Source organism: Crassostrea angulata, chromosome 2, assembly GCF_025612915.1.
Source record: "Crassostrea angulata isolate pt1a10 chromosome 2, ASM2561291v2, whole genome shotgun sequence".
Taxonomy (NCBI): domain Eukaryota; kingdom Metazoa; phylum Mollusca; class Bivalvia; order Ostreida; family Ostreidae; genus Magallana; species Magallana angulata.
In genome coordinates this window covers 73553227-73568828 of record NC_069112.1, presented here as the reverse complement: position 1 = coordinate 73568828, position 15602 = coordinate 73553227, and the positions used below count along the sequence as shown (strand labels likewise).

Below are 15602 nucleotides of genomic sequence, written 5' to 3'. Positions count from 1 at the left end.
TCGTATATGAACATCAACAGTTACTGTTGCCGATCACTGATCTGTCACCTATAGATTTTATGTAACTTCTTGATGTAAGTAGCGCATTGTTTAACTATAAATATCGATCAACCATTTAAGCAATGGCCAGTTACAAATGGTTTAACCAATTTCTATCAATGTACATTTACTGTCATATTTTTGGGTACATGTACGATTGATATCAGTAAGCCATCACATTAAGACACACGGTAAAATATCATGTTCAGTTATAAATAGCGGAAACGTCACAAATCGATGAACCGCCATCATAACATATTATACGTACAATTGTACCTTCTTTAGTCGGCACCTATCAATGTACAACCATATATTAACATACAATAAAAATAGTTGAAACGTCACTTATAAATGCTTTGTATTTTCTATTGTACAGTTCAGTTCATCACCTTCAATCATTGTATCGCCATATTTTAGCGAACAGTTTCATATCGGTTAACTGCCACCCTTCAGTGCACCGTAATTTTGACGTACAGTTACATATCGTTAAACAGTCACCTGGCAATGTTTCGTATCCTCTTGGGAATAGATTCATATCGTTTAAAGTAAACTGTTGATTTACCATATCTTTTTAGTTAACGATTACATATCGCTTCACACTTTAATGTACACCCCCAATCATGACGTTCAATTACATAACGTTTACCAGTCTTCATCGATGTAACATAATTTCTGATGTACGGCTATAAAATATCGATGAATCGTCAACAATCAAGGAACTGTTGTATATTTTGACTAACAGTTACATGTTGCTGAAGAAACACCATTATATTGTTTCATAAATGAAACATCTAGTGCAAGTTCTTGCAGTTATGCAGTTTCTGTTGATTAATTTATGCAACGTCAACATCAAAAGTACAAAGAAAAAAAAAGTCAATGAACGTAGGTAATTGGTCTAAAAATGATATCTGGTCAGCGTACAATCTATTTCACACCACCTATGTTATGCAATATCACAAGAGAAAACGTGTTTATTTTGAGCGTTTTACTGTTGTGGCTATCAAAATTGATTAACGTTTAAGTTAACCCCACCCCATACTAAAATAAGCGGTTTTTGGGAAATAGAGCATCGATCTCATCACTCCAACAGTAATTAAAAAGTAATTTCCATATTTCTCCAGTACGCTATTTACACATACCATTTGCATTTCCAAAACAGTATTATGCATTAGTTTCTCGAAAAATTGTTCAATAAAAAGTGATATAAAAATACTTATGTGATTTTATCGTAATATAATTGCATAGAATCATTTTATACAAAACGTACTACTAACTTATTGACTTGTTGTTTAAAACAGGACTTGGTTATAAAAAAAAATCATGTGACAACACTTAAACAATAATTAGTTTTGAATATGTTTAAAAAATGCTAGTCAACGTACAAAAATATGTGTCACCAGTAATATTATTGCTTTTTTGCAATATTGGATGAACAAATTGTCTTACTCAAGTAAAATTGTATTTAAAATACTGTCCAAACTTTTTCTATTCTATAAATTATACAGATCTGAAAATCTTATTGAAAAAAATTTCAATTTCAAAACATGTTTTTTCTGACAACCAAACGTAGATGTGAATATAAGTGAATCAATAACATTATCTTTAATTAGTATAAAGTAGAATCTATCTTATATATAATTATGTCAGGTTGCATTGCGTCGGGAATCTATAATCTTTGCTTATAAAGAAAAAACCGTTTAAACAATAAAAAGATATATACAACGCGATATATGTTTATGGAATGTGTTTTTATTAACCATTTTTTTAGCCATTTAATCTGTAAAAGAGTTATTCCTCTTTGATTAACACAATTAGCTGAAGAAATGATATATTTTGTTTCCTTATTTCAAAATACATACTTTTTAAAGTCTGATGTTTGAAAAGCATGAATATTGATTTACTCCAAAATGAATAGAATGCTTTGATACGGTGTTTATAACATCGGTATAATAAACATACAGGTAACATATGCAAATACACAGGTATCATAAAAATATTTTATTAGACATTCAATCAAAAATCAATTAATGCATGTATTTTTCTAAAAAAAAAAAAAAGATTGGCAACTTTGATAGATCTTAATATAACATTTATTAATATTTATGCAATCGGTAATATGTGTCTAGAAATACAGATAGCTAGTTCAGAATCTGACGTATCCTACGGAAATATGATTCGATTAGGAGATAGCAATGCACAAATTTTATTTATTTAAATCAGATACGAATGTTACAGCTACATCATATTTTATGCTTTACTAAGCATAAAGGAGATTTTGAAATATACTATTAAAAAACTTTAAGCTTTTCAATTTTAAAAAAATTAATATTTTTTTAATGATTATTCTATAATAATGTTTATGTTTTTATTTTTTTTTTAAATGTAATGTAATCATTAAAACATATGTATCGTTATCACTTTGTTTATTCTTTATTTTTTTTTTAAATAGACCATGTTTCTTGGTCATATATAACAGCCATGGACTTTGCATGACATTTTGAGATTGAAAATCAAATTAATCATAAACACAAGCAAATAATTCCAAACGTATAATTATAAATAATTTTAGCATTTGGTTTTTTTTTCACCATCATTATTATTTTAAGGTGGTATGGGACATCTCTCGATATTAATGTGCATTAACATACATTATAATTGAAATACTTTCACCTGCTGAAAGTTTTTTTTAAACTTTACAATATTCAACTTAAAAAATACAATATTTAACCAAAAAAAAGCTTTTTAGAATATTTGTAGAAGTAAAAATTGTAAAACTCTCAGCGGGATTCGAACTCAGGACATACGGATTTGTAATAAACTCTCTAACCCGTTGCACTGCGCTGTTAGGTGGTCAGACTGGAAAAGAAACTTCTAACATAAATACACTTTATTTTACTGTTTATTTCGATACAAAATACACATAGACGTGTTACATTCCATCTTAATATCTTTTTTTTTCATTTCGGGACAAAGACATCACTATATAAATCGAAACTGTTTTGACAACTATAAACGTGTTATCTCGCTATAATAATACATACGTTCTTATAACATTGTTAAATATTTGACTAATTTAAAGTATCTGTGAACACTAACAATGATTTAGTATAGTTTTTAGTTATCTTTTAAAGGATGTAGCCGTTTATGAATTTTACAATTTAAGTATAGGATCTATTTTTTTGCGACATGCCCTTTTAATTTGAATTCGTTAGATTCTCTCTTTGACATTTCCCACTGAGCAAAACAAGATTAAGAATAACTATGTTTTAAGCTTGAAAGTATTAAACTCTCCCCATTTTTGTGCGTTAATGCAAAGTGTGTTAATATAGACGATATTAATTCTCTTTGACTTGTATTTTGCGTTGACTTGACCAACAATAACGCCATTTCTTAAATAAAAGTGTGTATTTTTTCAAAATTGTTACATTATGCCATATATATACTTTTTAGCACGCAAAATTATCCCAGCTCAGTATATATCCTATACGATATGTTCGTTAACTTTTGTTACATTACAATTTGACGAGTAAAAAAAATAAAGTTGAAACAGTTTAAAACATTTGCTTGTACATGGTGTCACTATATCTGACACAGAGAACTTTTTATCAATATATCTGTATTATTTTCATAAATAAACTTTTGTTCCTTTATTACAAAGTTAAAAAATAAATAAGACCAGCTTACATTAATTAGATGTTTTTATGGAAATTTTAAATAAAAAATTCACAAATGGGTAAATATCAAATTAGGTTTTGAAATAAAATTCATTTTGAAAACAGTGGATACCTGATTCTTCTTTTTTCTATAAGGGCTGTTTGATTTGAGAAAGAGCAGGAAACTGGGTATGCAAGATAGAATCCGAAAAAAAATTTAGTCTTTAGGAACTAAATATTTATACGGGTAAGACATTTAATGTGTTTTAGTCCTTACTTCGACAATGTATGTGACTCACATTTATTAATGATGCTCTTTGATACCCGTTTAGTGCAGGTTATGTTTTTGAAAAAATTCTTTATGTAACGTCATGTACTTCAGAAAAAGATTGCATAAAGTCACAAATGGTATTGTCTATGCTGTTCATTGTTCATGCTGTTACGCTGTTCATTAGGCACGAATTGAACTTTCGTTGTATTGTGTAATAATTCAATCCGGGCAGTAACGCGCTTTCTGGCTGGCTAAAAATTATTTTATATCGTATAAAGAATGTTGCCTACGTCAAAAACGTATCAATACGTCTGATGATACGTTTGAATTTTGTACAGATTTTGTACAATTTTACACCATTTTAAAGGTCAACTGATCGTTTTTATCTACAACGAAGAGTAAAAAATAGTAAATTATAAGCAATGAACTGAATATTTATTTGTTTTATACGATATCTAATGCTTCGCGGTTTATAAAGCGTAATCTGCTCCAAACCATTTTATATCGTATAAAACAAATAAATATTGAATTCATTCCATAAAAAATAATAGGACACGGATTAGAAAAAAAATTGTCAGAAAATAACAAAAACATTGAATAAATATTGAGGCTGGTTGGTTAACAAATTAACTGATATTTAACTTTTAAATATTTCTGTTATTTCGTACAGAAAAATAGAAATATTCTGGTTTCAAAATTTTGACTTGTTAATAGGTTTTAACAAAGACAGAACATTTCGTCTCGAAAAGGTCAATAAAGCATAAAACTCCCACAGCTATTAAACTTGCTTGATTAATTGTAGAAATGTTGGGATGTTCAGTTGTTTAACAATATTTCTCCTATACTGATGTTGCATAATTCATGTTTAATTTCAAACACTTCATCCAGCCAACAATGAATATGAATTCCTACTACTAGTATATCAATAGAACTACCCACGGTATGGCAGAAATCGGATACTTCACAAGTCAGTGTATAAAACATCTGATTTGATTGGATGATTCATAAGTCTGTGTATAAAACATCTGATTAGATTTGATTATTTACAAGTCAGAGTATAAAACATCTGATTTCTCTAATTACACGCATTTTTTATGACTTGAATGAAGTTGTCTTATTTTGTAACTTTGTTCTTCTCTTGCTGCTTTAAAACGTAAAATAACAAATGATCCTAAAACGTTAAGATTTATTCTTCACAAAACATTCACATACGTAAAATAAATTAAAAGACACGAACGAGCACATTTCAAATCAACAAACAATGATTATCTTTTTAAAAAAAATAATTTTGTTTCATAGAACAGAAGGAAAAATACATTTTGAAATAGCTTTATCTATGTTGTTGAGTATATTTTTTATTTTAAAAAGTTGGTCATCAAACTGAAGTGTTCTCAGATATGATTTACCATTGATTAAAAGGGTCTTGTAGCTCTTAAGAGTAATGATTACTAACAAAATACATGTTTTTATTGTATCAAAATAAAGGCAAGACATTTTTAATTGAAAAATTGTAGTATAATTCCCTCATGTTAGTATTAAAAAAGGTAAATGGTTGTACGACTTCAGTCCAGCTGAGTGAATTATGGGTAAAATTTCCAAAAGGTTTGTAGTTTGTTTCATTCCAGTGATTTCTAAAATGTAAAATAAATCAATAGATAGTAGTTAAATGAAATGAAAATATTTATAAGGTAATTGATTGGTATCTCAAATAGTAAAGCATACACCTACATACCATATTCATACTTTTTCAAGCAAACACGTCTGAAAAAAAAGAATTGTCTTTTGTTCAATACATGACTCTTGTAAGGTAAATTCATAGAAGTTCATAGAAGTTCTTAATTAACTGAGGTGCATATTTAAAATCCCTTTAATTTTCTTCGATTCATTTTTTTTTCTACAAAGCAGGTCACATACTAGTATTGGTTCTATGCCCTTTACAACAAATGTTAAATCTCCACATTTTTAGGAAACTGAGTAATTCATTGTGTTGCATAAATCCTTATGAAAAGGTATTAATTGTAACAAATCATAAGATAAAAAAAAATTGGAAACATTAATCTGTTTTCATCTTTCGTGCTATCGCATGCTATATCGGACGGTATAAATCCCTTGTGTCGTATGTATGAATTCAGTCTAATTGGGTCAACAAGAATTTTGTTCTTAGGCGAGGACCTGTGTTACTAACCGCCGATTTCCCGTAATGCATTTCCACAGATGTAATAAATGGTAGATTTATGACCGGTTCGTGACACATTCCCCTATATCTTATTAATATTGATACACTCGATATTTATCAGTGTTGGAGATAAACAGGTTAATAAAAGAAAAAGAATGAACGCAATTTGGTCAAAGAAAATTGCTTTTATACTCAGGTATTCTAAATCGGGCACATTGATACTTTTTATTACCCCACAAATTTCACACTAAAACTGATCAGAATACTAATCGAGCACAAATATATATAAAGAGTAGATCTAATGGCATTCTACTGTGAGGTTTACCATGTGCAGTAACAAACTTCGATTTCGACACAGAAGTTAATACAAACACGTATGGAAATAAAAGAACCAGTTGGTTTTTTTTTTTTAAATTATTTAGAAGATTTTTACTTACATGTGTTATCGGGGTCTGTAATAAAATGAAAACAAAATGATAAGAAATGTGTTAATCTAAATGTATTTCGATTGGTAATGCATACTTTTTTGGCTAATTCACACTAAAATGGTTTAAGGTGCAATAGTTGTGATAAGAATTATGTGCGGATTAGTTGCCTTTACACACGCTAACAAAATCAAGGAGTTAAAAACAAGAACTTACCAAACATATGCATCGGGTAGCCTCCTAAACCTGACCCCCGCGAGCCGAAGCTTGACCCTCCAATCATGGGGTCTGTAATTCATAATGAATATCAAATTAACAAATATCATAAGTTCATTCAAATTAAAGTAATCAATTATGTTAGCTGCAAAAGACATAATATCTCATACTATAGAAATATGACATGGCTGCGACGGCAACATACCGAAATCGTTATGTCGCCCGATACTAAAGGCAGAGGGAAACATAACTTTTCGATGGTTGTCTGTTAACGAAGGACATGTATTTTGGTATTGTATAGAAAACATGTCATTTACGTTTTATAACTTTCTTTATAAAATGGTTTAAAAACGTATTTATTTTAAACACGAGTTGAATTTTTTGTTTATTTGCAGAATACAAATCAGTGTTTATCATTTTCAATAATAATGTTCATACACATAAACGTAAACGCTGTTGCTATTCATTATTTTGGCTGGCTGAAATTTCTTTAATAAGGTAAAAATTGTATTTTGTTTATTTTTGGGGATTTTGGGGAGTTTCATTTTTTTATTTTTTTTTTATTTTTTTTTTTTTTTTGGGGGGGGGGTGTCACGTAATGGCGCTTTTGTTGATTAGAAACATTGTTTTAATCGATTTTTCTCATCAGTAAATAAGTAAATAATGAAAAGTAATTGAACGAATTGTGGATATTGTTTTTGCATTTTCATTATCGCTAAACTGCTCATGTTTGTATAGTTGCTGGCTATTTTCCATAATTAAATGGTTTTCATAATTATTATTCGCAAAGGTGAATAACAGTGTATTGTTGGCAATATATATATGTTTCCGGTATATTATAATTGTTTCCGGAAAGGCAATTCAACTGTTTCCGGTAAAATATATCTCTTTCCGGGAAGGCAATACAACTGTTTCTGGTATAAAATGTTTCTTTCCGAGAAGATAACATAACTGTTTTTGGTGTCTTGCAGAATTTTCAAAGTATATGGATAGTTTCTTTTCTTTAATTTGATATATAACAAGAACATGTCTTAAATAATGTTCATATGTTGCACCACGTCATTTATTTAGGTCAGATACATGCAAAATATAGTAAAATTGATTTTCCTTTTTTCTATTTATTCACTTGTTTGATTGACATCTTTACGGTAGCTACGGTAGCTGTGGTACTGCAGAGCAATTTCATATAGATTAATGACGTAGCGTTATCAATTAGCGTTACGTCATATCACATCAAACTATGCCAATTTGCTCTGAAAATTAAAGTACTGCGGCTACCGTAAAGAAGCGAATTGCATTAATCCATTATATTGTGTTCATCGTCAATTTTATTAATTTGTTAATATAATAAAATATAAACTTTTATATATAAACTACAAATATTAAATTTATCTTAAAGAAAAGGATACTTACATATATCTGGGGCGTCCCCTACAAAATGTAAAATATGTATTTCTTTAATCCTGTGCATATATTATCAATGCAAAAAAGATTATTGTCTCTATAATAAAAAGGTTCAAAAAGGGAAGATTTAATTTTAAACGTACCTAAATCAAATGGATTGTCTACAATAAAAAAATGCATTTAGAATCATGTTATTTCAGTTTACATCGAAAAAATATGATTTTATTTAAACGCGCGTACAGATAAAAGTCTAATTAAAACTCAATTAAACCTTACATGTGTCTGGACTGTCACCACCTATAATGAGCAAAACATTATAAAATGAGAAAAGGTTTATTATCACTTTTCAGACTATTGATATTATTTTTAAAGAAATTATTGCAAAAATTATTGCATGAAAATTAATAGAAAAGGATAAATATTGACTTTAGACTCTGTATTCTATTGACATGCAGGAAAATGTTTATAAATATAAAATGTATAGAAGAACATGTACATACCAAGCATTATGTAGCCACTTCCTCCGGAGGCTGTAAAACAAATAGAATAACATCTAAACTAAATGGTTTTTAAATAGTCTTGCGTAAAACATAATTTAAAATCATTGGTAAAAAAATGTCATTTAAAATTTGCAAAGTACTCACATCCCATACTGTTTCGGAGTCCAAAAGATGATCCACCAAAGTTGACTGTGTCTGCATCATATACTATATTTAGAAACAAGGACGAACAGGACAATGTTTAGTAAGTGACGTCACAGAGGCTGTTATTGCAAAGCGTGCGTTTGTTTTAAAGCAAGCCTTGGTGCATGACAACACAGAAAAAATTGTGCAGGTTAGTTTTTGATTAGTATGTAATGAGGTTATCAAAATATCTATAAAAAAAGATTTAAAGAATTATAATCTTTTTTTCCTTTTTTTTTAAGCACCATTTTCTAATTACTGTGTATTTGGTTATCTTGACGAGGAAATCTCAGAAGACTGAATTTGTTTTAACTTCTTTTCTTGCGATTCCTTTTGTTTGCCAAAGCAATATAGCATTCATAAAACCTTATGTCAAACTGGAAATATCTAGATTAGACTTAAACTTTAAACTTAAAGAAAAAATTGGAAGAAAAAAAATTCATTGTCCAAGGTTAATCAATGTCACTGCTTTAGGATAAGCAATATCACAACTATTAACAGAAGTAGTTTGTTCAAAGGAGCTTACTTGATGACAAAGATCCAAAGCTGAACTGGGGACGTGTCCTCTGGGAGTAAATACGCCTTGCTAGAAGAAAAACATTGTTTGAATTAATATGAGGCTATATTCAAGAATTCAAATTAAGTCAGAAAGAAAAGTTTCCAAACTGTGTTTCAATAAGCTATTGATCAAATGCTATTCCATAATAGCTCCTAATTGTTAAATATTTTCCATGAAAAATGCGATAAAATTATTAAACTTTCATGTTGTATACCGAAATCTGATTGGTTACGACGCAGTTTATTATCCGTTCTATTAACCTCAGCATTAGCAACACACTTAGCAATAGGTAACACAAATAACTGTTACATGCGCGTAAATTATGAGCGTACGATTCGCCATAGAATTGGAGTCTATTTCCTTCAATTAACAAAAATTATAATAAAAGCAGTTACGTTCTTTTTAAAAATTAAGACATTTAGTATAATTAAATGAATAATGCCTGTTTGGGAGGGTAACGGTTGAAATTGACACCTTTCGAAAACCATTGTCAATGGTTTTCTCGGGTGTGTCTTTTTACCTGTTGACCTGCCAAACAGGCACTATTGATATAATGTTCTATATCTCTTGAGTTAAAATATACATACACTGGGATCTTGGCATCACCCGTAAAACTGCAACAGAAACAAAATATATCATATAAATAAAACATCGTCATCGTATTTTTATTGCGGCCTTTTTTGCGAAGTTATATCTAAAATTAGTTTTTAAACATGTTAACATTATTTTGTGCTAAATTTTTCTTTAAAAAACATTCACAGATAACGCTAAAAATGAAGTAAAACATATTTCTGATTGATATCGATAAAAGGGTGTTCCCTCTGTAAATCAATCATTGGTTATTCACACGTTGCGTAAAACGTGAATATGTCGATAGAATGTCAGATCTACATTTTCTGCAATAACCATGCCTCTTTCCCATGTACGAAGTTAAAGAGAACAATAATAGTCACTAACCAACTAGTTTATAGCAGTCAAAGGCGAGGGAACGGTGGACGTAGATAAAATACAAACAGACATCCATAGCTCATTTCAGTACATTTTACGCTTTAAAAAAAGAGACAGTGCATTATGAAGACAGGCCTGAGAACGTTTTATGACTCCTTTTATTTACAAAAATGTTCTATTTTCATAAGTGGATACTTTGTTTTGTCTTTGATGACTCGAACCCGCGTCACCGTTTATGTCCAGGGAGAATACGTCACACAAAAAAATATCGATAAAAATGTATTTTTTTTTCTTTCGCGGGTTATGTATTTTCTTCTTCAATGATCGCTACCTTCATAACCTGCATGGATCATCAAAAAATCATTTCATTACTTATTTTACACCTTTCTTTCAAAAATTTAATAAACTAATTATAAAAAGTAAGTAAAATAAATTAAGCCAAATCGTCTCTTAGTATGACATAATCATGCAGTCCGTGATCTTTCTTAGGTCGCTGTAGGTTTCAACCAATCCATAAACGGGCGTGTAGATATCAGTCTGGCTGTTTCAATAGAGCTAGGAATTAATTATGAGTGCCCGTAAGAACTAAAGGGAGCCATACTAGATAGATGTAGGTACAATGAAATGAAACAAAACATACAAGTACCAAATAAAATCAAGTGATACTTTCATAAAAAGATATGTATCACACGGAAAATGAAAATATTTTTAAGTAATGATGAGAAAAAGACAAGCAAAAAATACATAATGTGGGTGTTCTATTTTTTAACTGCAATGGCGCCATCTTCAGGTTCCGCATGAATCAGTGAAGAAAGCATTTTATTGTTTTATTATTACCATCATCACATGTAAAAACATATATCATGATGTCAAAGGAAAAATATACCGAATAATTAATAAATGACATATATACTTCGCATACGTTCCTAGATCATGGTTTTGCTTTTCTCTAACGTCGCTTATTTTCTCGGATAACTGGAATCCACGTCATTCTTTTTTTTTATTGTTACGTCCCCTGTTTCTTTATAATTCTTATATCACATATAGCAGGAAGCAAAAAAAAAAAGATGGCCCCTGGCGGTGGTCAGTGTTTTTGTGTGTTTATCTTCAAATACGTGTCATTTATGCCCCGTTCCCTTGTTTACAGTTATGTCTAACAGGAAACAGTTGTACGCATAATAATTACCCAGATGATATTACAAGTAGTTTATCATCAAGTTCCCATACGCTTGTTCATATACCGTATAATTTTAAGTATGTTTTATGATCTTGTTCCTCTTGTATTTTGAAAACAAAATATGTTTATATAAAAAATAACAATAAAGATGATATTGAGATAACCACGAATTAACTAACTGGGAATTGTCTTACATTGGCGTTATATAATTTTTCCTATGAACAATAGTTTTGAAATAATAATTCTAACGGATTTGGGTTTTTTTATTTGGCTTTTCTTTTATAGTCGATGTGATTAATACGAAGATTATAGTAATGTTCTACCATTTAGTTTTCTACGGGGACGATAAATATAGAATGCAAAAGATATACAATTGGTATAATGTTGGATTTTTAATGCCGATTTAGTCATTTTGCAGAATTAAATACGAAGACTTAGGAAATATCCTAACTTTTTTGACAACACAATGTTTTTGGCAAATATTTATCAATCAAGCGATATTCCGTGGCATTCCGATAAAATATTTAATTTTTGAAGGTATCCTTTTTTAAACCTTTTGAATGGAACAATTCGACTGAGATATGTTTATTCCTCTAATAGGTTTATACCATATTACACATACCAACTCATGAATTTGTCAAGGATTGGGGCACCTCTTTTGTGTATGTTCTACAGATGTCCTTAACTGCTACAATTAACATATGCACACCATGAAATAAGATGGTTTCGGAAAATGCTCATTTCTTACCTATAGAAGATGCCATTGCTGAAAAAAAGATTTATAAAATATAAGTTATTAAAAGTTTTTGAATTAAAACAGACAATAAATGAAAATATAAATTTGGAATACTACTAACAGTACAAATCTACTGATTTACGCATAAAGATTTAAAAAATGAAAGTTTTTTTTTATCAAAAGGGAATTATGTAGTTAAGATAATCTCCAAATCAGATTTGTTGAAATAATTTGTATGAAGTATTTCTACAGGTTAATTGATAAAAAAAAAAACCAGAAAAATACGTGATAACTTTATAACTCCTATTAATTCCGTCTTGCAAAAAAGGTAGAATGCATAAAAATGACATAAAAACTAACGAAAAGATGTCATATATGAATTTTATCAAAATGACGCATTTGATAAAATTCTTAATGTAAAAATATATTTTTTGAAATCAATAAGGGTTTTGAATAAATAAGCTCAAATGTTTTAACTTACATACAACTTTAAAACAAAATTTATTTTTTTAATATTCATTTTTCATTTATTGAAATAAGTTGTCATAAAACTAATTTTAAAAGAGTTTATTATTTTAATATTCATTTTTCATTTATTGAAATAAGTTGTCATAAAACAAATTTTATTAAAAGAGTTTATTTTTTTAATATTCATTTTTTATTTATTAAAATAAGTTGTCATAAAACAAATTCTAATAGAGTTTATTTTTTTATATTCATTTTTCATTTATTAAAATAAGTTGTCATAAAACTTATTTTAAAAGAGTTCATTTTTTTAATATTCATTTTTCATTTATTGACATAAGTTATTAGAGTTAATTACCTGCAACTGTGCTCAGGATAAGTAGACGTACTAAGACCCCCATTCTGTCCGTAGATATGCTCCAGAAAGATGGAAAGAAAGACAAACAAACGACTCACACTTACTGCGGGGACTGGCTCACTTAGACACTTGCTTATTTATATGTGCCTTGAATAGGACCAATAACAGTTGCAGAAAATGCGCGCGCAATATTTATTCCTAATTCGCTGCCATTACCTACTAACATGGAGTTTTATAGATATGTTGATGGTTATTCTGCTTGTGAGATGTCAGATAATGGCTTCTAGACGCGTTGCGTAAAACTATGATAGTTGTTTTCAATAAAAGTAAACATCTACCAAATAAAGGTAGTTTTTAGCTTTAACTGTAGGTTCAATTCATATGACGTAAAATCCGTAAAATCGACGATATAGATCCAACAAGAGTTGATAAAGATACTTTATATTTATGTTATACATTTAATACTCATAATATATGTACGATGATCACTGTCCCTAAAATTCTTAAAAACTAAAAAAAGGTACTTAAGCAACCTCAAGAGAATAATTATTTGATAAAGTCTTTGATAGAATAACGCAATATTAGCATTGAAATATAAACAATTTACTTAATTTTGCTCAAAATACATCCAACCTCCTTTTTCTCCTCTAAACCCTGATAACTAAATCTTAATTCTACATTTTAACCTTTAAAGATCAAATACTCAATCTGTTCATAAAAGAAAATAAGATTAAATTAACTAAGGCAAGTGCTTAAAATGGCCTCCAAATATGAACTGCAACTGTACTGTACTAATCTAATAGGTTTACTTTCATATTGAATATTTAAATGCGTACAAAATTTTGGAAGATACAAATACACAAAGATATAGTTCATCTGTAAAGAAGATTGACTTAATTTTAAAATGTTTTTTTTTGTCGCTATTTGGATGGGCTTAATCATCATTTGTTGTTGTATAAATAGGATATAGCATGTTCAACTATGTAAATCATCTTAATTATTTGAGATCCAGCTTAAATCTCTTGTAGACTGCAGTGCTCAAGAGGAACAAAGCCAAATTTGTAAAGATAGGATACAGCATGTGGGGCCATGTAAATCATCTTGGTGATTTGAGATCCAGCTTACATCTCTTGTAAACCGAAATGCTCAAGAGAAACGAAGCCCAATGGGCGTCACGTTGTCTACCCTTCCCTCGATTGCAGCACGGTGACGCTAGGTTAGCGGTTTGCACTGCTCGTGTCTATATAAAACATTATATAAAACAACGTGCAGAGTATCTTTGCATGTCAAATCATGTCTCGTTGTCTAAGTCAATATGTCAAAAGGTTAGGCTAGTTTGGGCCAATATACAGAGTGACCGCGGAACTGCACTAAACAGTAGTTCAAACGCACATGTTTTTACCGTGACTGCTTAGTTATATTAATTACGTATGGCAATGAACATTGTCAGATGTTTTATTATTAAAATATGAAAGGTATAGTTGTCCCATGAATAGAAATGTAGAATAGATTTAAAGATCAAATGTTTTCTTTCCGTATAATTGTGGCTATCTAAGTTTAAAACCAAGCTGGGGTGAGAGTAGCGTACGGTTTTACTCTGCGAATAAAATTTTCTAAATGAACAGATGTTTTGATTGCATTTTTGTGATAATTCTTTTTTAAGTATGGTATGATGATTGAGTATAACTCGGTAATTTTGTTTATCTCTACACTCAATACACATTTTATCCTCGAAATTCAGTGTATTAATCAAGTATGTCTGTAAAAAAAGAATAAGACATAATTTTTGCTTTACAAAAACAAATATATAGAGAATATGTCAATCGTCATTCTGCACAGTGTTGTTCCGACAAAGTCTATTTTTATATTCTTTTTATACAATCGGTCATATGCTGTATTGTATAGACCAATAAAACCACACGTGTACTGTCAAATATTTGTAGATGGTATACGTTGTTTATAGTCTAAGATAAACTGACGATAATATACTTTAAGGAGTCATAGAACTCCTTTAAATAATGACGTACTCTTTTTCAAAAAATAAAACCTTAACTCATTCTTAATGTCTTTATGCCTCCTTTGAGCTTCCTTATTGAAAGCGCCGTTTAATGATTTGGGTTGTTGCACAACTGAACGAGTTGGGAATTCCCGTATTAGTCACATGGTGTAATTACTTTTAAAAATCTTAAGATTTTACAACTTTTTATGGAATAAGGTGTTTATGAATAATATAAAAGAAATTTTACTGGATAAGCACGAATCTTTTTTTTATTTTTCCGATTTTCTGACAGCGTCCAATGATACAGGTCCATGAAAACATTTTCCTCAATTCCTAAAATATCTAGCATAACAGAATACATCTCTGTATGCCTTCAGTAGCCTTGGAAGCAAGCCTCTTCCTTGCACAGACAGTAGCAGTTTCCAAAGCATAAATATCTTCCCTTTGGTCTCTACATCGCCGTGTTCGCGGTACTAGTATAGGTCTCCCCCCA

General features: G+C 29.7%; 1 protein-coding gene across 2 annotated transcripts; it reads right to left on the bottom strand.

Moving 5' to 3' along the window:
* Positions 1-5132: 5132 nt before the first annotated feature.
* On the bottom strand, positions 5133-13226 carry LOC128172185 (uncharacterized). Of its 2 annotated transcripts, none has more exons than XM_052837968.1 (13): positions 13111-13226; positions 12300-12317; positions 10014-10040; positions 9394-9453; positions 8829-8891; positions 8685-8714; positions 8461-8481; positions 8328-8345; positions 8194-8211; positions 6781-6852; positions 6577-6591; positions 5696-5724; positions 5133-5594 (listed from the first exon to the last, which is right to left on the bottom strand). In XM_052837968.1, exons 1-12 carry the CDS (start codon positions 13151-13153, stop codon positions 5711-5713), a joined length of 399 nt encoding a protein of 132 aa, XP_052693928.1. In that variant the 5' UTR covers positions 13154-13226; the 3' UTR covers positions 5133-5594; positions 5696-5710. The 2 variants fall into 2 exon arrangements, with proteins under 2 accessions (XP_052693928.1, XP_052693929.1); XM_052837969.1 differs by having other exon boundaries at positions 8829-8879.
* Positions 13227-15602: the final 2376 nt, after the last annotated feature.